Source organism: Nesoenas mayeri, assembly GCF_963082525.1.
Source record: "Nesoenas mayeri genome assembly, chromosome: 8".
Classification (NCBI taxonomy): Eukaryota; Metazoa; Chordata; class Aves; order Columbiformes; family Columbidae; genus Nesoenas; species Nesoenas mayeri.
Window position 1 is genome coordinate 24692269 of NC_137554.1, and position 24854 is coordinate 24717122.

The 24854-nt window shown below is 40.9% G+C and overlaps 2 protein-coding genes across 7 annotated transcripts in view; one reads left to right on the top strand and one right to left on the bottom strand.

The window, feature by feature from the left end:
- The window catches only part of DOCK7 (dedicator of cytokinesis 7), a gene marked incomplete at both ends in the record, with an annotated part of 100095 nt that overhangs the window by 29903 nt on the left and 45338 nt on the right, over nt 1-24854 (bottom strand). For 5 of the 6 annotated variants that reach the window (XM_080349040.1, XM_080349042.1, XM_080349043.1 and 2 more), the window contains 13 exons: nt 742-855; nt 1000-1140; nt 1244-1339; nt 2270-2359; nt 3586-3678; nt 7622-7791; nt 8697-8861; nt 10115-10346; nt 11105-11191; nt 11444-11545; nt 11734-11872; nt 12578-12648; nt 13244-13361. In XM_080349040.1, the coding sequence (XP_080205166.1) occupies nt 742-855; nt 1000-1140; nt 1244-1339; nt 2270-2359; nt 3586-3678; nt 7622-7791; nt 8697-8861; nt 10115-10346; nt 11105-11191; nt 11444-11545; nt 11734-11872; nt 12578-12648; nt 13244-13361 (1618 nt within the window). The remainder of the gene's footprint in view (nt 1-741; nt 856-999; nt 1141-1243; nt 1340-2269; nt 2360-3585; nt 3679-7621; nt 7792-8696; nt 8862-10114; nt 10347-11104; nt 11192-11443; nt 11546-11733; nt 11873-12577; nt 12649-13243; nt 13362-24854) is intronic. The other variant, XM_080349044.1, reaches the window with a different exon arrangement.
- The window catches only part of ANGPTL3 (angiopoietin like 3), a gene marked incomplete at both ends in the record, with an annotated part of 7982 nt that continues 3547 nt past the window's right edge, over nt 20420-24854 (top strand). Inside the window, 4 exons of the mRNA XM_080348665.1 lie at nt 20420-20917; nt 21735-21845; nt 22682-22799; nt 23555-23668. Coding sequence (XP_080204791.1) covers nt 20420-20917; nt 21735-21845; nt 22682-22799; nt 23555-23668 — 841 coding nt within the window. The remainder of the gene's footprint in view (nt 20918-21734; nt 21846-22681; nt 22800-23554; nt 23669-24854) is intronic.

Below are 24854 nucleotides of genomic sequence, written 5' to 3' on the forward strand. Positions count from 1 at the left end.
TTCACATATGACAGCCACATCCTAGTGATTTAAGTAGGGAGTTGTGAGAAGCAGGATCACACAGTGCGATGCATTAACAGGTCGAAGATGCAGGTTGGTGAACAGAGTAGGCAACAAAGTCCAAATGCAATTGCTATTCCTGCTCCTTATATAAAATGTTTTAGACTCTGCAGCAAAAATGAGTCAAAGCCTCCACTCCTGATACCTCCTCATCTTCTTGGACATGGTGTCAGCACGGATGTTTGTAGTCAGATGAAATCTTGTGGTCTGAGGCAATTTCCCTGCCACAACACTGCAAATAAGCTTCCCAATGCATAATGTAGGAATTTTCCTTGTGGGGAGGAGACCATGCACTCTCAGAAAGATGGAAGTGGAGTTTGGCCATCAATGGGATCATACAGGGTAAATGTGTCCTTGAGAGACAAACCATGATGGTCTGAGCTCCCTCACAAAACCTCCTACTATTTTTTGTTTCAATTACTCTAAACGCGGTAAGCAGAGAGAATGATTCTTCCTCCCTGCTGCATGTCCGTTCACTCAAGGAAGTTACTTCCCATTCACATTTAAGAGTGCAACCAGAAGAGTGTAAACTCTATATCACTACTGAGAATGGCTTGCTTGCTCTAAAAAGTCTCGAATAGCAGAATTCTGTGTCCATACTTTACTGCCTGTCCAAAGAAAGTTAGAGTGATAGGCTATGCTATGGTTCACAGTTAAGTCATAATATTTGTCTATATTCACCTGTTTGTAGCAAGTCTTAATAAGAACGAAAACAAATCCTCTGTCCATGATAGACAACAGGTCATTGAGGAAAAATGCAAGACTGGTGTTGAGCCTTTCAACCATTTCTGTATCCTAGAGAGAAGGAAGAGAAAAATAGGAAAGAAAATGAAGAAGACTGTATGTTTTCAAACAATTCCTGGTTGAGGCATCAGCAAACATGCAGCAGGTCTGGTGCCTGAGCTCTGACCAGGGTTCAGTTTAATTGTTTGCCATTACCTTCTGAAACCGAGAGACTATATCACCGGCAATTGTGCTGACCAAAGCAGTTACATCATCCATGAAACGCTCAGGAAAACGATTCTTTCGTGGCGCATCCAGTTTGTCAGCAAAATACAAATGATGCACCATGCTCTTCACCTATAGGAATATAAATTACAGCAAAGTCACTTGCAGTTGTTGCCATTTGTGTTTTAAACTACGAACAGTAAGGCGATAAGTGAGGTGTTTCCAGCTTGCTCACCATCAGCTCGAAGAAGAACCAGGCTTGCTGTAGGGCTGCCTCCCGCACGCTCCCACTGCACACAACCCACTGTAAGGCCAGCTCTTCGTGAAAAAGCTACACAGATTAAATTCAGAGTTAGTTTGAGCCTCACGATCAGTTCACAAAAAAGTCCGCGTGAGAAATGGTAGCACGGTCCATGGGAAGTGTGGCAAACAGTGAGGTTAAGCAAAATAAATAACTGGGAACGTGACAGCAGTGGTGGCATCCCTTAAAGAAATCCCCGGCTAATGATGAAAGACGATGTTATGATATGTGATGTGAGAAACGTTTCACAGCATCTCGCTCCAAAATTGAATTTCAAGTGTCAAAAGAATTTTCCACCCACCCCCCCACCCCAAAAAGAAAAAAGTTTGGTGCTCAAATGAGTTTAGTTTAAAAGTCTACCTTTCTGCCTGGTCTGATTTTTGCAGGAAAAAGGAGTAAAAAGTGGACACATAAAGCAATTTGTACACAGTTATATGTGAGAAAGGACTTTAAACAGTAAGAAAGAAACGTGGGGCTAAGAAACAGCTTTTTGATTTCTTTTCTTGGGAGGACCAACCCACAGACTGGGCATTGGCAGTGATCACATTTTCATTACACAAAAGTCAGGCGTTTTGCCTTTCTGACATTTATTAGGATCTTGTCGGGATCTTTTTAGGATCTTGCCAGCTAACGCATTATAATTTTGCACACAAAAATGTATCATTTACATGTCTAGACAGCGCTATTCATGTTTTCTGGAAGCCAGCAATAAACTGGCTCCAAACAATATGGACATTAAATCAGACAAGCTACTTCTGATCATTTTTATTCTTCCCAATTCAACTCTGCCAGAATACTTCATATTCACTACAGCCTGGATATTCAGAGGTGTTAAGCAACAGCAGTTCCTAATGACCTCAGAAAAACTCAGGCTATAAATAACATAATAGATTGCATCATGTTTTCAGAATGACTTGACCTCCCTGCCCCACAAAATCAATTGTCTTCACTGAAATCTACCTTTTTGGTTGGTAATCGTCCTGTTAATGTTTGTAAGAAACTTGACGTCTCAGTGTGCGAAGACATACGATTACAACTTCGATCCGTAGCCTACGGAGTGGAGATGAATGAATGATGACAGGACATTAAAGTTTGCTGTGGATGGGTTTTGCAGCTCAAGGACAACGTACGTTTAAAAAAATACTGTTCCAACTGTAGGCTTTTACTGTCTTTACACCTTTTTATGCATTCTCAAACTCTCATTCACTTACAGATCTGGTTTAAACAAAATGACAGTACTTTTTACTGTTTTAAGACATATAGGCTATTTACATAACTGCATGTTCTTATGCACAAAGACACTTAATGCTGCAAAGCATGAAACTTTTTAATCGCTGTATTTTCTCAACATGCATATGTCCAAGGCGGTAATAGTTGTAATTTCAGCCCATACCTCTCAATCTACCAGCGACCGAGCACGTGGGGATGTGCCCCAGAGCGATGCTGCTACTGGCACAGGGAATAGGAAAATTACTGAAGTTCTGGTTCTGATGGAAATAATCTGCCGTGAGTGCAAGTGAACTCAGGCTAATTCTGGATAAGCGATAAACTGGAAAGGAGGCACAGTTGAGAGGTATGTTCAAGGCAACCATGCAGTGGAAAGCAGCAGGCAACGGGGGCTAAATAAATTAAGTCTTTCTGACTGAAGCTGCTATGAAGTTTTCATACTTTGCAGCACAGAACAGATACAATCCGCCCTAGTCACTGGTTCCAGCACTTAAATTTACATGTTTTAAGAGAGAATTTTACATGGGTACCAATTTTGGTTTAACAATATTCCACTCAAACAGTCATGAAGGATTACTTGACTATGAATACTAAATGCTTGATGAAAATGGCAAAATGGTTCACAACATCAAAAGAAATGGCAAACATGGACAAAACTATGAAGCTGTGATTAATGTTCCCACTTAGAAATGTGCTCCACCTGAAGCTGAAACTAGTGTTAGGAAAGAGAGAGAGAGAGAAAAAAAACAAAAGAAAATAAAAGAAAAGCAGTCACAGCATTTACATTTCACAGACCAGCAACCACTGAAATGAAAGAAGGGGACACATTCACGCATTTTGAGGTTTTTCATGCAGTGTGGTGAGGTGGTGGGGGAGAAGATGCTAATTTATAAAATAAAACTCAAAGCTTTCCAGGAATAAATTAAGAAAAAAAAAGTAATAATTAAAAAAACAAACCAACAAAATCACAGTGTACACTGAAAGGAAGATACGCTACAAGGAAACATCAGGGAAAACAAATCCAGAAAAACCTCTCCCGAGGACACCACCTGTGTTGACTCTGCACTTGGGCTGGGGTTGGATCCCCATGGGGCTGCTTTTGGACCACCAGTGTTTACCCAGGAATTGGAGCGGTCTAAACCCTGGGCATGTAATAGAAAGCAGTTGGGAAAGGAAAGAAATATTACATGTTGCATGCCATACAGTAGTCAAAGTTTAGTCCTTAAAAGCAATCAAAGCAGCTAACACGTCGCCAGTTAGCGCTGTTAAAGCAGCCTGAATTCTCAGGTGTCTCTTGAGACATTTTAGTTCAGAGGATTATTTTATATCTCATCACACACATACACCACATTAATACTGTCGACAGCTCTGGTCCAACCCTTCCTATTGTAACTTTTGACATTCAAAAACGCTCCTCCTCCTGAAAAAAAATCTCACTTTGGTCAGTTTAAATCAATTCGTTTCAGTAGATGGAGCCAGCTGAGATTTACAGTGTGACAGAAACTGGTGCACAGATGTGAAAACCACAAAGGATGCTCTCTGAGGTTTCCAGCACTTTTAAGGTAGATTACTCGTTAGCCCACAGTCTATAAGCTCTACAAATCCTACGGAAATGGTGAAACACTTCAAAGAATCTGTCAGCTCTCACAGGGCTTTCTGCTCACAGAATAAAAATCCAGCACTGCTGGTAGAGTGACCCTGCAAACATGATTTCATGTGGAAATTTGGCTATTTTCTCTGGGCAGTGTGGAAAAGAGAGGAAGGAGCACACACCTTTTCTGGAACCAAGGAAAAATCATCCTGCTTTTTAAAAGCTCAATCTATTTTGTACTTCAAGTTCTACTCCTGCAATGGATCATATGGGCAAAATGACTGTGGATCCCTCCTCTCCCTCTGCTCTCTTTTCCTCTCAAGCCACTCAGAAATACAAAATGGAAAAATTAAAATGTGGTTGTCATCCAGGCTGCTCCCAAGTCAGGAACATTCAGTGGGATGCAGTGGATTTTCCTGGGTCCCTGGAACCAGTTCTAACAGAGGCAGTTTTGCAATGCCACAGCCAAATAGCAGTTCCTTATAAATTCCACACCTGGATTTCAACCCTCACCTGAGCGAGAGCTTCCATCCCTGTTTCTGTGCCAACTTACAGCTTTTTCCCAATCCATGAAGCAAAGGTGCAGCCCACTTCATTGCAGCAATTATCACCAGTTGCAAAGTCCAGCAAGCCCAACAATCTGCTTCTCTCAGCCAAGAAAAATCCACCTCAAGGTTGAACCCAGCGTGAGGGCTGTATCCTGGGATTCGAACCATTAATCCACTGAGCTATCCTCTATGCAGAGTACAGCAACGCTGTAATTTTTCTTAATATGTCCAATAAAAAAATACTTAACACACATAAAGAGAGAATTTTAATCTCAGTTACTTTTTGAAAGAAATAAATCAAAGCTCTCTGCCCTGCTCAGACCCATAAACATGCTTTATTTTGCTCACAGTGAATTAAAGCCGAAAGGACTTCGCAGAATGCTGAACTAACTTTATGTTTTGTAAAATCAGGTCTAATTTTGAAAATGCCATTATCACACTCACAATTCTGCTCACAAGCTTTCTAATCAAGTTGCTCTGGTCTTGAGGATAAAGTTGAACATATACTGTGTTTGCAGAAGCATTTTTGTAAAAATTTGAAATGGGAAAGATTTTTTCCCCCTTGGAAAATAAGAGTATAGGAGCTTCTTCCTTTTGCTTGACAGAGTCACTCAGAAGTTCACAACACTGCTATTAAATTCTGTTCTATCTCTGGGGTTCAACCTGCACAGCCAGATCTGTGCAGGAACATAACACACGTTTGTGAAAATCCCGTCAGAGCAATGAAACTCCACAATCCATTGTTTTCCCAGCACATCTCCAACATTTCAGGAACATTTAAAGTGTAAAATCTTATCACAGGTCTTTTTAGACACTTAATAAATTTGCTTTAGCACATGGGCTCGATTCATAAATGAAGGCAAAATAAGTGACAGGCCTGAAATCTCCTCTGTTATGAAAATAAACAGAAATCTTCCCAATTCTGTAAAGGGGATGGGTTTAAGAAATTAAAGAATTAAGAAAGAAGTTGATATAGGGGAGACTTAAAGCATATTGACTCAACTTATCAAATATCTTACATTATAATAAAAAAACAATTTAGGATTGGACTCCAAAAACTTCCATCAAACAACGAAACACTATTTATTTACTTATTTTTAAAGCAGAAATCTCCCACGATAAATTCTAGTTTGAAGTTCAAGTTCCCTATTTGAGTATATGTGCCTAAGCCATTACTCAGAGAAACAGACCAGGAATTATTGCACCCATATTGCACTCATTTCAGGATCTCAAGAAGTGTCTTACTTTTGTCTACTAACAAGCAGAAATTAATTCTGTTCAACCAAAATTCTGTGTAGTCAGGACTGAGCTTAATTTCTGACGCTCAGATTGCCCTAAAGGAAACTTTTCCCGTAACAATTATCCACAGAATAGGATTTTCTTTAAAGCCTGGAGTACATCTCTAGAAGAAAAGCTCTCTTCATTTTGCATTGTGACATTATTCACTAAGCCAGCATGCATTAAACTTCTGATAGCCTGTGTAAATTCCATATGCACATCAGTGCCTACGGCATTTCACAAAAGGTCAGGGTTGTTTAATTAGCAAGATACTGAAGTGGTCTTTAAAATATTTTAAGACTTTTAAGTCCAAACTTTGATGTAAGAAATAATGATTTGCCTGCCCACACTTCTTCAGTCTCTTATTTGGTCAGCAACTTATGTTGTTATTCATTTAAAATTGGTAACCTCTTTCTGAAACTATGTTTTGCTTGCTCTTACAAAACCCAGGACCAAGCAGTGCCAAGCCTGTCTGGTCAGGCTGACGGCTTTACTGACAAACTTGCTCACTGATTCCGAAGGATCAAACGTAACAGATCTCTGAAAGGGCTCAGGAATTCATCTGTGCCGAAAGAGCAATGGGTCACAGGTAAGAAAGCCTCACCTTGGTGTAAGTTATCACAGTCTGAAGATTAAAAAAGAGAACCCCAATCAAGGTAACGCAGCCCTCTCAGGGAAGGGAATTACCCACACAGCAGGTTTGTGCTGGCTCATCCCACATATTTTAAGCACAAGAGGGAAGTGTTCAAATCAGAACTAGAGCAGTCCTGTGTACTGGGAAGTCACCAGAGAGGGATGGGCCTTTCTGCATATACTGAGCTCTTAAAAGCCAAAGTAAGACCATGTCAGATGCTCTGCACTAATGAAACACCGGTCCAGGTTGGCCAGAGAGGTGGTGGATGCCCCATCCCTGGAGACATCCCAGGCCAGGCTGGACGGGGCTCTGAGCAACCTGAGCTGGTGAAGATGTCCTTGCTCATGGCAGCGGTGGCATTGGGAGAGCTAGGAAGGTCCCTTCCCACCCAAACCATCCTATGATTCTACAAAAGTCACTTATAGGTGGGGGGAGCCATGGTGGGTACAGTTATCACACCGTAAGTTCACACTGCAGCTCAGTCAGCCAGACCATGGCTCACTCACTAATCATCCAAAATCCTCTCTGGTCTGTGCAGGAAGCAGGAATACTCCTGCTGTGTGCATGATACCTGCTCTGGACATGAGTAGTAGAGAAAGCATCTGAGCAGCAGTTAGTGCTGAACGCAGAGGAGAAGAGAGAATTTTGGTTTGGGAGGCAAGTGTGGGACCACAGGGCAACAAAGTAGAGGATGTAAGATTTGGGGAGATTAACAGAGCTTGTGAGAGAATACAGCAGCTGGCCCTGTGTAAAGTGAGGTGGTAAATCCATTCTCTTGCCCCTGGCCACCACACATATGGAACTAACACTGCCAGGATGGTCTCCAGCAAGTCAGAGAGATCAGCAACTATTTTCAAGGAGTGGAGTTTCAGGAGTGCTATCAGTAACTGACAGAAAAAGTCTGAGAAGGAGCCATTAGTAAGAACATCTTTTCATAGAAAAAAAAAACATCACAGAAACTTCCCCGTTATTTCGTTAAAGGTTAAATAAAAGATGCTGAAGTTCCCGCAAGACCCTCAGTGGCGCTCACGTACCTTACTGCCAATGATGGAGCGAACTTCATCGTCCGGCGAGGTGGGGGTCCCAGATATGTCTGGGTTGCTGTTGCTGAGGCTCCGCGAGCGGTTCAAATTCAGGCTCGCTGGTCGGACGGCAGATCGAGCCATGGTGGCGTAATGCACCGATCCCCCCAAGCCACCAGGACCTGCAATGTCATCAAAGAACATCCTATTAGAACATCGCCCAGAGCCTTGATCCCCACTGTTTACACCAGTCTGAGGCAGCAAATCCTTTGTACAGCCAGTAATGAAACCTTCCCTGTGCCTTCCCCTGCCTGGTTCTCCCAGGCAAGCAGCAGGGAGAAAGGGATGGGATTAAAAAGCTATTTTATCCGTCAATCTGTGGGAAGCAGGAAGCTTTCTGTGGATTTAGGCAGCCAGTGTGAGGTATGTCTTTAATTAAAGGGCTATTTGCCAGACCTCAGACTCAAAAAACACTGAACTGGGCACAATTTTAAGTACACAACCTTCCCAACCCCTCCCAGAGGTTTTCTGCTCCATGCAAGAAGCAAGTGCTGTGCACAACAGCTCTTCCGAAGTCCAGTTTTCTGTGGCTGTCACTCACACTGCCTCCTCCCCATGCAGATACATCCCTTGTTCTCAGCAAGGGTGGAATTAATTTGCTTCCCTCCCATACCCAGACATTAGTTTTCAAGAATATCACACTACTCTGCCAGCATATCAACTTTTGCTGGAACTGGATTAAAGTTCAAAACTACTAGTGAGGGAGACAGGGAGGCAGGAGAGGCCAGGAGTGTTCTATGTCTGTCTACTTGCCACTGAAAACAAAACTAAAAAACAAGTATTTTGCCATAATTTAACCTCGCAGTTTTTCAGTAGTGATACTGCTATTTAAGATCATCAAACAGTTAAATCTCTGACATGGCTAACTGTAATTAAACTAATCTTGTAAATGGCTACACTGGATCGTAGAGAAAGTTAATAATAGGGCTTGGCTGGGATCCAGCCATACAGTTGGAGCTCCAGAGCACCTGCCAGCAGGCAATTTCTGCCACTTTTAACAAACTGTGACTTGAAATAAAAGAGATACCTGGTGATGGTGAGTTGGGATAGGTATTTGGTAGGCGAAAAACATAATAAATATAGGAAGCGAGAAGGCTGTTTCTGCCGTGCTGGTCCTGGTTTCCATCCAAGTTCTTGTGAAGCCGGTTTATGATGGATGCCATCGCTTCGAAAGATGCTTGACCCAGGTTAACTGAAAGTGAAAAGTGAGGAGGTTTAAACTGTAGACGTAGCCATGAGCAAATCCTAAATGTGCATTTTGTTCACCTTCTAAAATATACATAGTGAAGCTTGTCAAGAGTATAGGAAGCATTTCTCATAAAAACTGAACCTGGGGTTTGAACTGGGCCTAATAAACAGCTTGACAGGAGGACAGGTGTTGAGGTGATAAGCTTCAATTTTATTAATAACAAATTTAATCAACTTAGGCCTGATTTCTGGAATCAGACCAACTTTGGTCATCAACTGCAATGGTAATGAGATCAAGTCCTTGTTTAATTGATGGATAATATCCTTTGGATATTTATCACACTTTTCTCAGTTAATTTATTTCCTCCATTTAAGCCTTAGCCAAAACTTAAGCTGCATCAAAAAGAACTATTCCATTCTGTTTTGGAAAAAAACTTGTTCCAAAAATGACCACAGAAATCTACACGTGGACCAAAGCAGATATTCTGAACAAATAAGGGATGAAGCAGACAGCTGCTGGAGACCGTAAATCGTAGTTTTGTAAAAAACTAGACACTAATGTCCTCAATGCTCCATACAGACAAACTAAACCAATATAGAACATTTGAAAAGTGAAAGAGCTTTAAAATGTAAAATAAAAAAGATAACCTTTCCAAAATAAATAATTGCTGTATTTAAAGCAGCATGTCCAAACTCAAGTTTCCTAAAAAGCTCTCAATTGCTATTTTAAATACTAAGGAACTAATCCTGACTTCCACCTGAGATTTTTTATACTGCCAGAGCATAACCCATAACAGGGAGCAAAAGGAATGATGATTCATACTGACAGTATCAGACCCACAATAGCTGGAAGAACATACAGCATCTGTATCCTCTTATCTGACCTACTTCATGATTTTCCAAGGTGACTAGTAAGGTTGAAGTTCATAGTTTCTGAATATCAGCGTGGTGACACCTTAATAGGCTTCGGCACTAAGAAAATGCTGCACTCAGCTCATGAAAGCCAGACCTCTTTCTGGTGTCTCAACTTGGACATCAAATTACTAGCCATTCTTAGAAACCTCTGTATTAGATATTGCTCTGTGTATATCACCACTGATCTCGATGCCAGCATGTTTTATTTTGAAGATACAGGGTATATTAGTGGCACAAAAATAAAGCATAAAACTGGACTTTTTTATTTATACATAAATATGATAAAATTGGAAGTGTCAAACTTTCAGCTATGTAATTCTCTATAAAACTTAAAAAGAATACCTATTTGGCCTGCAATGACAGGAGGTCTTACTACCAGGAGAATCAGTTTGTCAAGCAGGAGATGAAGAAATCGCACTACCGGCTCCAGTTGAGAGGAATTTAAAGCTGAAATGCTGCTCTTCAGTTCATTTTCCAAGTTGTTTTCCATAATTCTCATATCTCCTATTCGCACAGGGAACATGTGCTCATCCAGAGCATGGACAAGTGCAAAGAACTTGTCAAGGTAAGGGTCCTACATACAAGCAAAAAAAACCTATAATCAGCAAGAAGCTCCAAAAGCAACTCTGCTTTCTATGGATTTGCCCCTCATGGATAGATTCTCTCCCTCATTCTTCTGCCTGACCATTTAATCTGACAAAATTAGCAGAAACTCAACATCTTGGAGAGCTCTGCCCACATGTCTAATTCAACTGAAATCAGCCAATGTCCAGAGGTTGTCAGCACAAAAATAAAGGACCCACAGATTGTTAGTAAAACAGACAAAAATGTACTAAAATTATGTTACTATTTACAACACAAATAGAATACACCAAAAAAACCCACCAAATGACATACTGGTAATTAATAAAACTAAAGTTGAAATGATTAGTCAAAATGACTGCCATCTTTCTTTCCAAATCAAAGAAAGATGGAAAATACATAGTGGAACAAAAGAGGCACAGAGGAAAAGAAAAAACAAGAAAACATCATATGCTTGGACTGTACATTAGATCTGTTGTATTAAAAACAACAGTCTGAGGTCTGAAAACGCTGTTGGCCATTCACCTCCTGTGAATAAAGGCCAAACTGCTCACATCTTTAAGCAGAATTTCTCAAATATACTCACAGCAGAATGTGGAATAACAGGTCTGCTTGCTCAGAACTGAAAATAAGATTGTAATTTCACTACAAGTAATTACTATACTCTTCACAGTATCAACTTTGACAGTGTTTCAACTGTCAAAAGACTATCAAACTCTTTTTATTTCAATGACTGCTCTTAACATCTACCTGAGTGTGGAGGGATGATACAGCGACAACTTCTACGTTGAAAACCCCTTTGTGGTTATCCACCCACTTCATCCCAGGGAGCGGAACCTGCAGGTTAACAGAAAGATGAGCTGAGGATGTGCCAGAAACCAGAGCTAAGGCATTTCTAATTACAAGTGCCATTTCTTTTGATTTTGTTGTCAGATCACACACGTGCCCACACACAAACACACACACACACTTGTCTAAAATTAACAATAGTTAAGAAATAACCTATGAGTTAAAAATACACATGCACACACACACGTGCATTCTTTCACTTTTTAACAGAAGTATTCTCCTGCATGAAGAACAACTCACCTCTGGAGACAGCACTGAATAAGCCTGTGGTGGTTTTTCCAGTGAAACAGGGAGGCAGAACTGACCGGTCTTTAACCGTCCATTTTGAAGCATTGGTATCCACTTTAAGGAGAAGGAATTAACAAAAGAAAAAACAAAAACATATTTTTCTAAGGCTTTTTTTAACTTCGCAAGCTTGACTGTCAAATTCTGCAATGGTGTATGAGCTGACAGCAATAGTGAAAAAATTGCAAACAACTGGATTACGAATATACCCGGTGCTGAAACACATCAAGACTGAAGCCACTCACAGTGTATCCAACTGGAGTCTCCAGGGGAGTGTTTTGTTTCTGCTGGCAGCTGACATGGTAGAAGGTGAAAAGCAGGTGGTGGTGATCAGTTAAAGTGGCTGGAAGCTTAATCTTGATTTCCTCATGAAAATCAGGCGATCTGTGCAGAGACCAGACGCTCAGCTGAATCACCAATACAAACCATGTGCTTTACTATCTCATGCTCAACTCTAATTCCTTGGAGTTAACATATATGGGGGGAAGGAAGTTTATGGACTATCCCAAGGGGTTAAAGCTTCATTTTCTGAATTTCATTTTCGCTGCTCCCCATGAGCAACAAACTCTTGTCTCAAGGTGGAGACCACCACAACCCCCAGCCTGCAGGACAGGATTCTCTGCTGGGACATCTCTCGCTGGAAGAATTACAAGGACTATCAACACCTCAAGGCCAGATTCAGCAATCCTTACCTCAACAAAATTATTTTCAAGACCAAGTAATTCCAGTTTCTAATTAAAGCCTAAATGGCTCCATCAAAATCACAACGTACATGCTAACATAAGTTTATAACGTAGATCTTCATGCCTACTAACTTGAAGCTTGCACTTAACAGCATCTGCTGAGCTGAGCTACGTGCTCAGGATCATAGTCCCTGACAAAATACTCTTGATTTGTACCAGATCAAACAAAGACTCCACCTCCTAGTTATCACAAAACTCTAACAACAGTATCAGCTGTCACTGCAATTGTTGAGGGTGCTATGTAGATAGTCACCGTTAAATAATTTTACATCAGTAAAACTTCCTTTGGGTGGGATCACACTACCCATACAGGGCAACATCTTTCACAAGCTGCCATGTGTTTTACCTGTTGTGATATACCACAGCTGTGTACGCTTCTTTGGAAAATTCAGGACAGCTTGATTTGCCAAAGATGACCTGCCAAAAAGAAAAAAAACAACAACGCAGAAATCTTGTAAGACTGTGCCAAAAATTTTTTTCATAATCCTGCAGAGACGTTTACAGTTTCATTCACAAGTCTCTGAAGCTGTGTACAGTTACGTCTGCTCGTTACGTGCCCCTTCACTTATATGCAACGTTTTACTCGGTCACTGAAGAGTTCACAGTTTTAATAATCCCAGTTACACATGCACACAGATCTGGCTGAAGAAATGATGACTGTAACCAATCCTACACAGATCTTCACCCAGTGCTGGTCACTTCTGGCTCTAACGTAAGTGTAAGTATCACCTTTCATTTTTTTGGCATGGAAGCAAAGATGCTGTTCCAAACACAAGGGTGTCCACTGCAAACATTTCAGATTAAAAATACTAGCTACTACACTGTTGCTCTACGAACTCTACACAAATGTAACTCTTTGTTCTGAAATATTGCCATTTTATATTCCCCTGAACTTGCTATTTTGAAATATATTTCAGTGAGGTTTTCTTTAACACAGGGATTTTACGACTGCAACGTGTACTCTGCCTTGTGGCATGCAGCATTCACATGGAGCACAGAGTTCGCCCCTCACCGGCATCGCGTTGCTGGTGTCCTCTCCATACATGAACTGGACCTTTACAGTGATGTTCCTGGCAGATCCTTGGCGGTTGGCGAAGTTAAGACTCTGAGGGTAGACATAAAGGAGATTCCTGCAAGAGACAAAGGCATCAAGTGCGAGAATGAGAGAGTTTAATCTTTATTAATCTGTTATTTAAACCTCCATGGAAACAATCTGAGTCAAAGTGAATGGTTTGACGTTTTCTGTTGGCCACGGGGTCTTCTCTTCAAGAAAAGCGCACAAGCATTTTCATAATGACTCTTTATTTTAGACATCAAAAATCGTATTTTTTAAACTGCCATCGTATTTTGAAATAGTTCCTGCTTATAAGGGTGCTTGGAAAATATATCTAAAAATTTTACAGTGATTGTACAATCTAAGAAGTTCAAGTGGTAAGAAAACATACAAATAGAAAAGCACTGAGAAATGTTTATTTGCTTAACACAAAGTGTTGGTTTCTGTTCAATAAGTTCCTTGTGACCTGTCCTTGGTTCTTTTTCTTCCTTCATTTTTAAACTCTTACATCAGGATGACTTCAGGTTACACCTCTTCTCTGAAAACAGATTTAACTAAATGGGAATCTGCAGCTTCAACAGATGACATGCAATCTTTGCAATGACTCAGGTCATGGTGTCTCCAGTTTCACACTTGAACACCACACTTTGGGAAGGATGAGAATCAACTAAAACTCACAGTTGAGACACAAGAATAGCTGGGAGCTTTGGCCAGACCAAGCCAGGAGTGTTTAGTGTTGAGGGAACAGCTGGGGCCATGGCTAATGTCAACACTTCCAGGTATCTAAAGAACATCTGCAAAGATCAAAGTGATTAAATCACCATCACATCCACAGAGAATATGACAGGGCATACTGGGCTGAAACTGCAGCACCGGAGATTTAGGTGAGGTATGAGGGAAAATGTTCTGACTGTAAGGCTAGCTGAGCAGTAGAATAAACTGCTCAGTGAGGGTGTGAAATCTGCATTTTCCGCTATTTTTTGAGGATAGGTGAGGCAGACACCTGTCCGGATCAGTTTATAGGCAACCTCAACCTTTGCCAGGGGGCAGGGGGGCACACATTTTGGAGGCCTCTTCCAGGTCCATTTCTCCAAGTCTATGATTACTTTAAACACAACAGTGATAGCAAGTGATAGGACAAGAAGAAAAGGCCTCAAGTTGCACCAGGGGAGGTTTAGATTGGACATCGGGAAAAAATTCTTCCTGGAAAGGGTTGTTAGGCATTGGAACAGGCTGCCGAGGGCAGTGGTGGAGTCACCATCCCTGGAGGGTTTTAAAAGGCGTTTAGATGAGGTTCTTAGGGACATGGGTTAGTGCTAGAGTTAGGGTATGGTTGGACTCGATGATCCCGAGGATCTCTTCCAACTGAAATTATTCTACTCTATTCAATTCTAAGATGCAAAATTTGGCAATATTTTCCATCCGCTTAGCACTGCTGAGTCCCTGCCAACAAAGCCCAAGTTGCATTCACTAACATTAGCAAAACTGTCCACTACAAGCCTGCGCTTGTCTTTTAAGCAAGTAATTTATACCACAGAAAGTCCCTTGCATGTCCCTACAAAACCAAAAAAGTCAACAACCTCTGAACCATTCCACTCAACATATGCAATTATTCAAAGGAAATATACCTTCTTTTGCCTCCAAATAAGTAAAAGTGTGTGAATTATTAAACATCTTTTAAAAGTCAGCCTGTAAATCCCCTCTCCATCTCCCACACCACCCTGCCCACCAGACCAGCATCATCACCCTTTGGATATCCCAGCTCCTACGGCTCCAATAAGAAGGATCAAGAGCAATGCTCACCAGGGGCTCCTCGGCAGCCCGACGGTAGGTGAGAAGTTCACATTTCTGCCTTCCATCTGCTCGGGATAAAACACTGACGTATTGCATTTACCCAAATACTGAAGCAACCAATTCCATAACAAGCCCTGGCTTGCAAGTCAAGAGGAAAAAGAGGCTTCCTTCCCCTCTGTCCCCCTTCGGGAACTATTCAGTGAATCTAAATACAATTTGTAAGTAGTTTCCAACTGTTCCTTGTCCCAGAGAGACAAGAGACAACAGATGGGCACGGAAAACTGCAGTGAGGAGCACAGCAGGACAACATTTTAAGTGTAATAAAGCAGCCACTATGGAGTGCTGGCAACAGTAGACTGAAAACAAAAAGATTCTTTTTTTTTTTGATTGTCGTGAGAACGGCGATTTGGTTGCTCAGTGAAGGTACCTGGTGCGTTTTTAGATGCCGTGGATGTTCGAAGCACCTGCACTGTGCCAGCAGTGGGTCACTCTCCTGAAGGACCAGCTGGGAAGAAGAAGGTTGGCTGCCCTAGACTGTCGGAAGTTGCACTTTATGTCAACATTTCGGCAAATTAATCCCATCCGAGAACTTGATTCTGATGGCAATTCCATTCACTTCCCGATATCCACGGGTTTTCCCAACCTCAAAGACACAAGCTAATGCTGGTCCTGAGGAATTCTCTAAGAGCCCCTGAAAAAAAGGTCCCTCCTCCAAGTTGGCACCTATAGGCAGCAGCCCAGCTGTACAGCTCCAGAAAGCTATATGGGGCAGCGCTATGAAGCCAGGCTCTTTTTCACCCTGCCAGACAGAGGAATATCCTTTGCTGGCATGTGGGAATTTCTTCCCTTTCAAGTCCTTCATGCTGAATTAAGTTTTTGAATCTCATCCCCACTGGTCGCTTTGCCTACTGAAGGTTCTCTTACTATCTCAGAGGGGGCCTGTGCCGTTTTTGTGACTCTACTAAATTACTTTGTTCTGGCATGAATACATTTGCTCCTCGATGTTCTTTTTAAAATGAAAATGGATATGAAAATTTACTCTAGAATGTACATTGCTCATAAAATTTTTATTAAGTATTATTAGTGCTTAAGAGAAGGATTTAATGTATTTGTGAAGCCAGGCTACAGGATCCTATATTAAAGGCAGTCTTACACTTAGGACTGATTTATGCTGAAGAGCAGAGATGAATCTAGACTGAGCTTGTGGTTCTCATACCGCCTCTGCTGCTGGGAGCAAAGGAGACATTTCACGAGGTGGATGCCACTCTAGAAAGAGGGTGCTAGAGCCCTACAAACAGATGTTAGAGCTGATGTTATATATCAGGCTTGGCATTCGTAACAACCAGCACCAACCCCGATATTCTGCATTTCATTAGGAAGAAGCTCACGTTCGTTAGGGGAGTTCAGATGCACAGATCCCACTGTAAGACAGCAGAGAGTTGAATGCTTGCTCCTGTGCAGGCAGCTTCTCTCCACAGGATTCCTCTATCATCCTTTTGTTGAGAATTTAAATAAAGAGAGGGGAGGAAATTCCCCTGTTTGCACATCAGAATGTGACCTCAAACAAAAAATCCAATTTTACCTTACCCTACATAGGTATAAGCTGCAGATATTCCTGCCTGCTGTAAGCACAGTTACAGGAGCCACAGACACTCACAGATGAAAAACAATAGGAAAATTAGAAATTTCTTAAAGAAACCAGTGTCCCTGTTTTACAGCCGCCCTGGGAGGCTTCTCTGTTTCTCCTCTGTTACCCTCTTTCCTTTGACGCATTACATCTCAAGTTCTTATTATTTGTGTGTACGAAAACCTAGGCTAAATAGACTTTGTAAGACATCAGAGATGTAGCCACTGTCCTCAGAAAAAAAGTGAAACAATGTCTGTGCAAAGTGATGGCAGAAGCTGCCTCATTGAGATGATGGACATCAAAGCCGCTGGGCTTTTAAAGACAAAGCAAAGTGGCACAGCACTGAATGTAGCATCCAGAAATCAAAAAAACCAGTCCCTGGCCTTTGTTGTACAAAAGTGTTGGGAAACATGAGGAGAGAGCAACTTTCTGGTGGGCCAGATATCGTGAGGAGGTCTCATGTCACAGTGGTCAGTTCTCTACAGAAGAGATAAAGGGAGGAGAAGGGATTGATCACGAAAATAACACTGCAACACCAACAACCATGCTGGGCATGCGCTGATTAAACCAAAGGATCGCTAATCCTTATGCTTTCAGCGGCTACTTCTTGATGATACTATTTACAGATTGCTATCAATAAAAGTTTCAGCCAGAAGCTCTAAATCCAAGGACTTGCGTCTGGTGCATTTATTACAATGCTATGCAAAACATACACAAAGCTTATGCTATTATCTCAAACAGATCTCAAAAGTACTTTTAGCTCCATAAAGTGAACAGCTAAAGTTCAAAGGTTTCCCAAGCCATGGAATCAATGGCACCAGGCACTCCGCAAAATATTTATATAATGTGATTGCAGCCATTTTGCAAAACCCTTTATAAAGGTATTAAAACCTTAAGAGCTGATCCTAACTCCTAGAGGGAATGTCTAACTCTTAACAAAACCTTCCCTTTTCAGTAAAACCCAGAGACCTTTTTCTTTGCTTTACTTCCACTATAAAAATCAGTTAAAGCCCATTTAATAAGGGTCACCCAGCTGCACAAAAGATCTTCAGGATCATGTTTGTTATATATAACACATCTTTTCTTGCCTGTGCTAAGAGCTCCCAGAGGCTGGATTCCCCCTTAGGGTTTCTACAGCTTCTGAATCCAAGGGTTTAATCACACCAGAAGGTTTTTCTCCCCTTTGCTTGCCTGTGTCCTGCTTTGCTGACATACTCTGTGACTGCTGTGATATCTAAGGGTGTTTTTTTGTAGCGAGCTTATCACTTATTGGCACTAATATGGAAACGTGCTTGGCAGCTACTTGTGCTTGTTTAATATTTGACATCAGAGCATTTTGACTGCCTTTTGTCTTTGGAAAAGTGTCTTTTGGTAGTGTCATGTGTGAGCAGCAGCCTGGCACAGGAACAGCAGGCACAGAGTGAGATGCAGCAGCTTCTCCAGCTGTAGAAACCTGGTTCAACGTCTGATCTCCACTTGCTTCGTCACTGCTCTTTCTTGAGTAACTTTCTGTGTTTTTCTGAAGACTAAGCTAAGAATAAAGGTTTTTTGGGGGTGATGGGGTTAGGGAAATTTCAAAACTATTTAAAAGTAAACTGAGAAAGACTTCTTCTGACTGTGAGTAATAGCTAAACCAGAAAGTGATTCATTTGAAACCCTGTAAAACCAAAGCCACTCAAGTACTTTGAAGTGCACTGTATAAAGTATATATACATATATAAATATATATACATATATATAATTTTTATTTTTTTAATTTTACAAGCAGTTCTTCCAGGTTTTGCAGCTCAAAATCCCTGTGTCAGATGCCAGAGGCTGGACTTTGCTCCCTATTACAGAGCAGTGTCAGGCCTAGATAAAAACCATACCTGGACTTCATCTACATAAGTGACAACCCAATGAGAAAATACAAATCCTTCAAAATCACATGCTTATCTTACCTTTTAAACACTGGAGGTGTTTAAATAGGACTTAAGTGGATGGACGTGTTTAAATAGGATTATCAGGTGTTATGTATCTTGGTCTACCATTCAAAGCAAAAACTATCAAACTTTTCAGAGTTCAAGTATTAAGAACCCTAAGAACTTCCCACAAAGGTACAATATAAGAGCAGTCCAGACCCTGCACATGCTTTTTTCCTCCTCCTCATTTGAACAGCTTTTTACACATTTCCATTGATATCATCAAATGAGAAAATGCTGCAGGAATGACAATTCAATGCAAACCCTTCAGGCTGATTCCTGTCCCATGAATAACCCTAACTGTTTGAACACTTTTTCTTAAGCAGATTTTTAGAAGGGTTGAGTAAATACTGATTCGATTAGTTTCTTTAGAAACTAATCTGAAAAAAATATACAGATTTTAATAACGCATGATAGGCTTCCACTGAAGAGCTTCTCAGAGACTAGAACCACATGGACATCCCTTGTGAAAGAATCAACCTTGTCAAAGCTGGATCTCTGGAATAAAGCCCTAAGCCATGCAAATCAGATAACTAATCATACTGCTGTGAAATATTCTCCACCAATTATCTAAAATACTTTCACATTACTTAATTATAGGTAGGGAGGTTACCTGCACAGTATCAAGCCTCCATCACACTGGAAGTTCATCATATAACAACTTCATTTTAAAAATAATTTTTCTATTGATGCTTCATATCATATGTGCATATGTACATGAACAACAAAAGGTCCAGAAGAAGAATTATTAAATAGAAAAGAATTAAGCAAAATCCTGAAAACGCTGCAAAGTACAGACTATATTACGCATAGACTGATTTCTTGGATTGCTATAAGTGATTCCAGAAAGAAAAATACCTTTCATTCATACCGCAGTGCTACTCAAAAAACATACATGCTTCCATGCAGAGACCCACTGCAGAATAGGACATTTATTTCAGAGTACCTGCAGATTTGCTTTATGTAGTATGAATCTTAAACAGTAAAGAGAATGGTAAGGTGAGAAATGTAAGCGAGATATTATTTATCTCATCTACCTCTGGAAAGCAGCTCTTAAAGAATACGTTTTATATGGTGCAAACCTTATAAAACCCTGCACAAACCTTAACATAGTAGAATCACATCCAGGCAATCTCTGGACCTAATTCCCTCTTTCTCACTTAATCTGAACTAGATGACAAGTAAATCCACTGCAGCACAATGAGTTACATCAGAAAATGGTACAAAATGAGAATCAAGCGGTGTGAATCATCTGGGAATTTTCTGCCCTTCCATAGCTTACCAAGCAGCTGCACAACCTTAAACACAGCGACCAGCACTCTTCAAGTACGCTAAACTCTTCTATACTCCCAAGGCAATAAAAGGAATCATACAACACAAACAAGAAGCAATTTAGGTCCTTATCAGGATTATGACCCAAAACTAATCTATTAAAAAGCATTGTGTGAAAAACACTAAGTCATCAATAACTTTTTATAACAGAAAGTCTGGCAGATGGAAAAGTTCAGAACCAGTTTAATCAGCACCATGCCCGTCTCTCAGTTTTATCTTCTCAGATATCAACCTACATTCAAGAGGGGTTACATTCGTTCAAATACACACAGTTTAATGATCAACTCGTTGGTCTGCCTCTTCTAAAATGAAGAGAAGTATAAATAGATCAAATTCTTCAAGCCAGAACAGCCACACAGCAAAAACTGTTAGTAGGAAAACTCTCTGCATCCTGAACAAAGAGTATAAGGAGCAGAAAACATGAAAATCATTCTAGTCTTTCTGTTCATTGCCCCACTTGCTCTTTCAGCCAGAACTGAGAAGGATTATTCCTCCTTAGATTCCGCTGCTTCTCCTGAGACAAAGTCGAGATTTGCCATGTTAGATGATGTACGAATCTTGGCCAACGGACTCCTCCAGCTTGGGCATGGTCTTAAAGACTTTGTCCACAAGACGAAGGGGCAGATGAACGACATCTTTCAGAAACTTTACATTTTTGATAGGTCCTTTAATGAGCTCTCACTGCAAACCAGTGAAATCAAAGAAGAAGAAGAACAGCTCAAACAAACTACAGCCAGACTGCAAATCAACAACGAAGAGATGAAGAATCTCTCTCAGGAGATGAATTTGAAGATCGAAGACCTCATACAAAACAAAATCCAGCTGCAAGAGCAAGTATGGGGACTAGAAGACAAAGTCACAAAACTGGCCATTATCCATCCTTCAGCGCAAGAGACAGAAGAAATTTCTTCACTCAAAGTAAGTAGAGTTGTGAAAGCCTCTGACACACAAAGCCAAAGTAAACTGTAATGCTATTATTGGTAGTTAAGTAATAGACGCTCATGTTTTCCCTGCATTTTCACTGTAATACTACTGTACATGTTGAGAAATAACTCACTGCAATAATCACAAAAGAACTGATGTCTTAATCTGACATACTGCTTATTTTGTGGTAAAATTCCCCAGTAAAATCAGTGACAAAATCATGAAACTATAAGGCTCTATCTTTTCAAGTATTTGTTTGCAAATTAGCTTTAAGAAACTCTGTAATAATAATGATTAAAAAACTGCCATCAGGGAAATGATGTGATTACCAGGCCCATAGATTTGTATGTTACCAGCTCATTACAAATCAACGCCCTAGGAACTGTCTTAGACCTTAAAAGAGGGACATCCATAGGACCCACATGACCTCCAGGACCAAAGAACCTTGCAAGTGTTAATAGATTTTATGTCCATACATGTATTTCAGTGGGTAGAAAGTTTCCTATGGAAAAACAAGGATTAACTGTATTTTGCAGAAGCATAAGGTTAAGCAATTCGTGTGAGAAAATACTGGATATTCGTTTCAATACAGAAAGATGAATCCAGATGTCCCAAATCCCAAGTTAATAACCTAAACGTGGGGAATCATTCCCTTTTTTGACTGGTGCCATATATTTAGTTTGAATCAAGGGTCAGCTTCACAGAATGCAATTGTTCCGGACATGCAAATGGAAGGAAAATAACAACAGCAAAAGGTTGTGAAGGTCTTGCACTGCTTCTGACCACATCTCCCCTTCCTCCCTGCCCTCAGGCTTTCGTGGAGCAGCAGGACAACCACATTAAGCAACTTCTCAAAATCGTGGAGGACCAGCACGTGCAACTTGACAGACAGCACGATCAAATAATGGAGCTGGAGGACAAGGTACAGGAACCATCTCTATTGCTCTTTTCAGAATTTGTCATCTCTCCTAACACTGAAGGAGCCAATGGCCCATTCATTTGGGTCAGCTATCCCTCTTGTTCACAGTTTGGGGGTGCAGAGGAGGGTATAAACAATTTTGACTGCAAATATGTACATTTTAGGTGAAAGACTGCTATGTTGCCAGGCAGAGGTCTATGGCCAGGGCACACGCTGACCAAGAACAGAGCTTTGAAACACTATCAACACCAGGCTGCTGTATTTTCTGGCTGCTAACTTTTTTTCTCTTATTATCTACCATATTATTGTCCTTCCATTGGTCTTCTAAGTATCATTACATTCTATCTCTTTCTTCTTTTCCGATATTCACTCCAATAGGGAACCACGTTCTGCAGTTCAACATGTGTCACTGTAACACTGAGCACAACTGACATGCTCATATTTAATTTATTCCTAAGGGAAGGCTATAAAATGAATATGCATTTCACTGAAGGAATTGGTGGTTTTGTGCTCTTTAGATGTTGGTATTATTTATCTAAGTGATGCCACCTGAGGAAATGAGTTAAATCTGTTTGCCCATTAAGGTGAGGACGGGTCATTTACTCACCTCATTAATCCTGCCCTGTTTGAGCAGTGGCACAGCCGACATTCATGCACCTGAAACCCATCAGTGTGGTTCTAAAGTTATTTTTATATTGTAAATTGGGTATTCTAAAGGATTACATTCACAAGAAAAAATATTCTCTGTATGACATTGTTCAGCTTGCTACATGAATCTCATCAGTTCAGAGATTTCAGAGCCTTGGGAAATTAACAATCTGTAATTACGGTTGTTTTAGCTGAACCACATAGAGCTGCAGGAACTCGCAGAGAACTCCTTCACGGGGGAACAAACGGAACCAGAGGCCATTCCCTCCTCTGTGCGCAACGCCACCGTTGTGACACACAAATCTGAAGGTGAGACCTTCTCTCCTAGACATGACTACACAAAACATGGCATTTGCAGTGTTCTCTGTGAAAGCTTTGTGTTTAACAGTCAAAGACTAAAAGCAAAAAATGCTTATTTTACATACAGCACTGTGGGAAGGAGCTGGAATTCCTGCTTTGGAAAAAAATGCCATCATCTACTTAGCCCCATGATACATGTACTTGTCTCTGGGGTGATATACAGGAGAAACATCCAACAATCCTGTCCTCAACCTCCAGCCTCCATTCACCCCTGTAAACAAACACGTGCTGTGACCATCCTTTTACCAACACTTCTGGCATCGCCGATGCCGGTCCTGGAGAGTATGAACAGAGAACTAATTTACTTCATGCTGGACAATTCTAAGATTTTGAAGAATTTTCTTGAAAGTTGAGAGGCCTTTTTGACCCGCAGCAATGGGAACAGTACTTATTAGGAACTTCACAAGGGGTAGGAAAGTCCATTTGCCAGAGTCCAGTCTTAGGCCTTAAAAACTTTCAGAAATTATCTAAATTGAAACCGTGCCAAACATAAAAAAATATAGGCAGTCCAACCGACGTACAACTTGGCAGCTGCACTACCAAGTCTAAAGCAGTCTGTCCATTTCCTAACATTCATTGTAAAATAAAATTACCAAAAAGATTGTTCTAGTTTTTGCTTTGGCTCTATCCCAAGTTACAAAGCTGGGTTAAAACTTAACCCATCCAAAGCAGGATTTGTAAGGGTGTGCTGTTTGTTTTCCCAGGTGCTGCTCCTGACTGTACTGCTCTTTATAATAGCGGCATGCGGCTCAGTGGCATTTACACTATTAAGCCAAACGGCTCGGAAGCTTTCGATGTCTACTGTGAAATGAAATTCGGTAAGACACCGTACTAGCAACAGTCTAATTTTCACCTGAGTAGCTCCTATAAGCTGAAAAACTCATCCCAAAGCGCACAAAATCTTACCATGATTTATGCATCCTCTTGACTTATTAGTCTGTCTGTGTTCTGAACTCGGGTTTCCCATATCCTAAAGTCTCCTAACTCATTACTCACCTCTTGTTTACACTGAGGAAAGAACTTTCAATCATGTGACAGAAATTATGTATATAAAAAAAAAAAACAAGCCTCTTTAGCTATAGATAATGAAAATGGCAATTATAAATGCCATTTTATTGCAACCATTAATAGCTTTTCCAAATAAAAGCAAACATTAAATAGTAAATACATTAGTAAAATTTTGTTTCATTAACAAGGGTTATTGCTTGAGACTTAAATATACCTAACCCAAAGAAGGGAGTGCTGGAGACAAGATTCCTGTATCATGGTTGGGTGAGTCTGTAGCTATGTATGGATCATATAGACCCAGAGTTGTCATGGACGCGAATGCCCAAGCTCTACCTTTGTAAGAAACCCATTTGTCTGATCCTTTATGCCACTACCCAGAGATCCCACATCGTTTGGCCACTTCACCACTCCCTGAATGGTTTTTTTCACCCTGCACTGCAGCATCCTGCGGTGCTGCCCTGCGCATGTCCTGCCTCGTGACCCTCACAGTCCCTTTGCCAAATGGCTGGTGCAGCTGTGGCAGGGCCGTGTGACTTGTTTGGATGTGTAAACACAGCGGCATAGGGCTGCCCTGTGCAAAAAGCTCCTTTGCTTACATTTGTTGAAAGGAGGGTGTCATGACCTGGTTAGGAGAAAGACCGTCCTGCAGCCCTGGCGTGGACATGGCCTTCAACGCTTCACGTCTTCTGTGGAGTTACACTCCCAGCAGTCAAGCGCTATCAGGAGAGAGAATCTGACAATCTGATCAAATGCCCAGAACATTTCATATCCCTTTTTTATCATTTTTTCTACATTTGTGTTTCTCAACCCTCATAAACTAACGAAACCCAGTTAGGGCAGCCTAACAAAGTGAGTCCAGTGAGCCAAGTTGCTGTGATGTGGCAGAGGACACTCAAACAGCCTCGCCTTCTGTTCAGCTGGGCCCACTTAAATTTCTTTCATGAAGATTTAGGCTAACTCATTCTACCTCAAAATTATAGCACTCAAGAGTACATT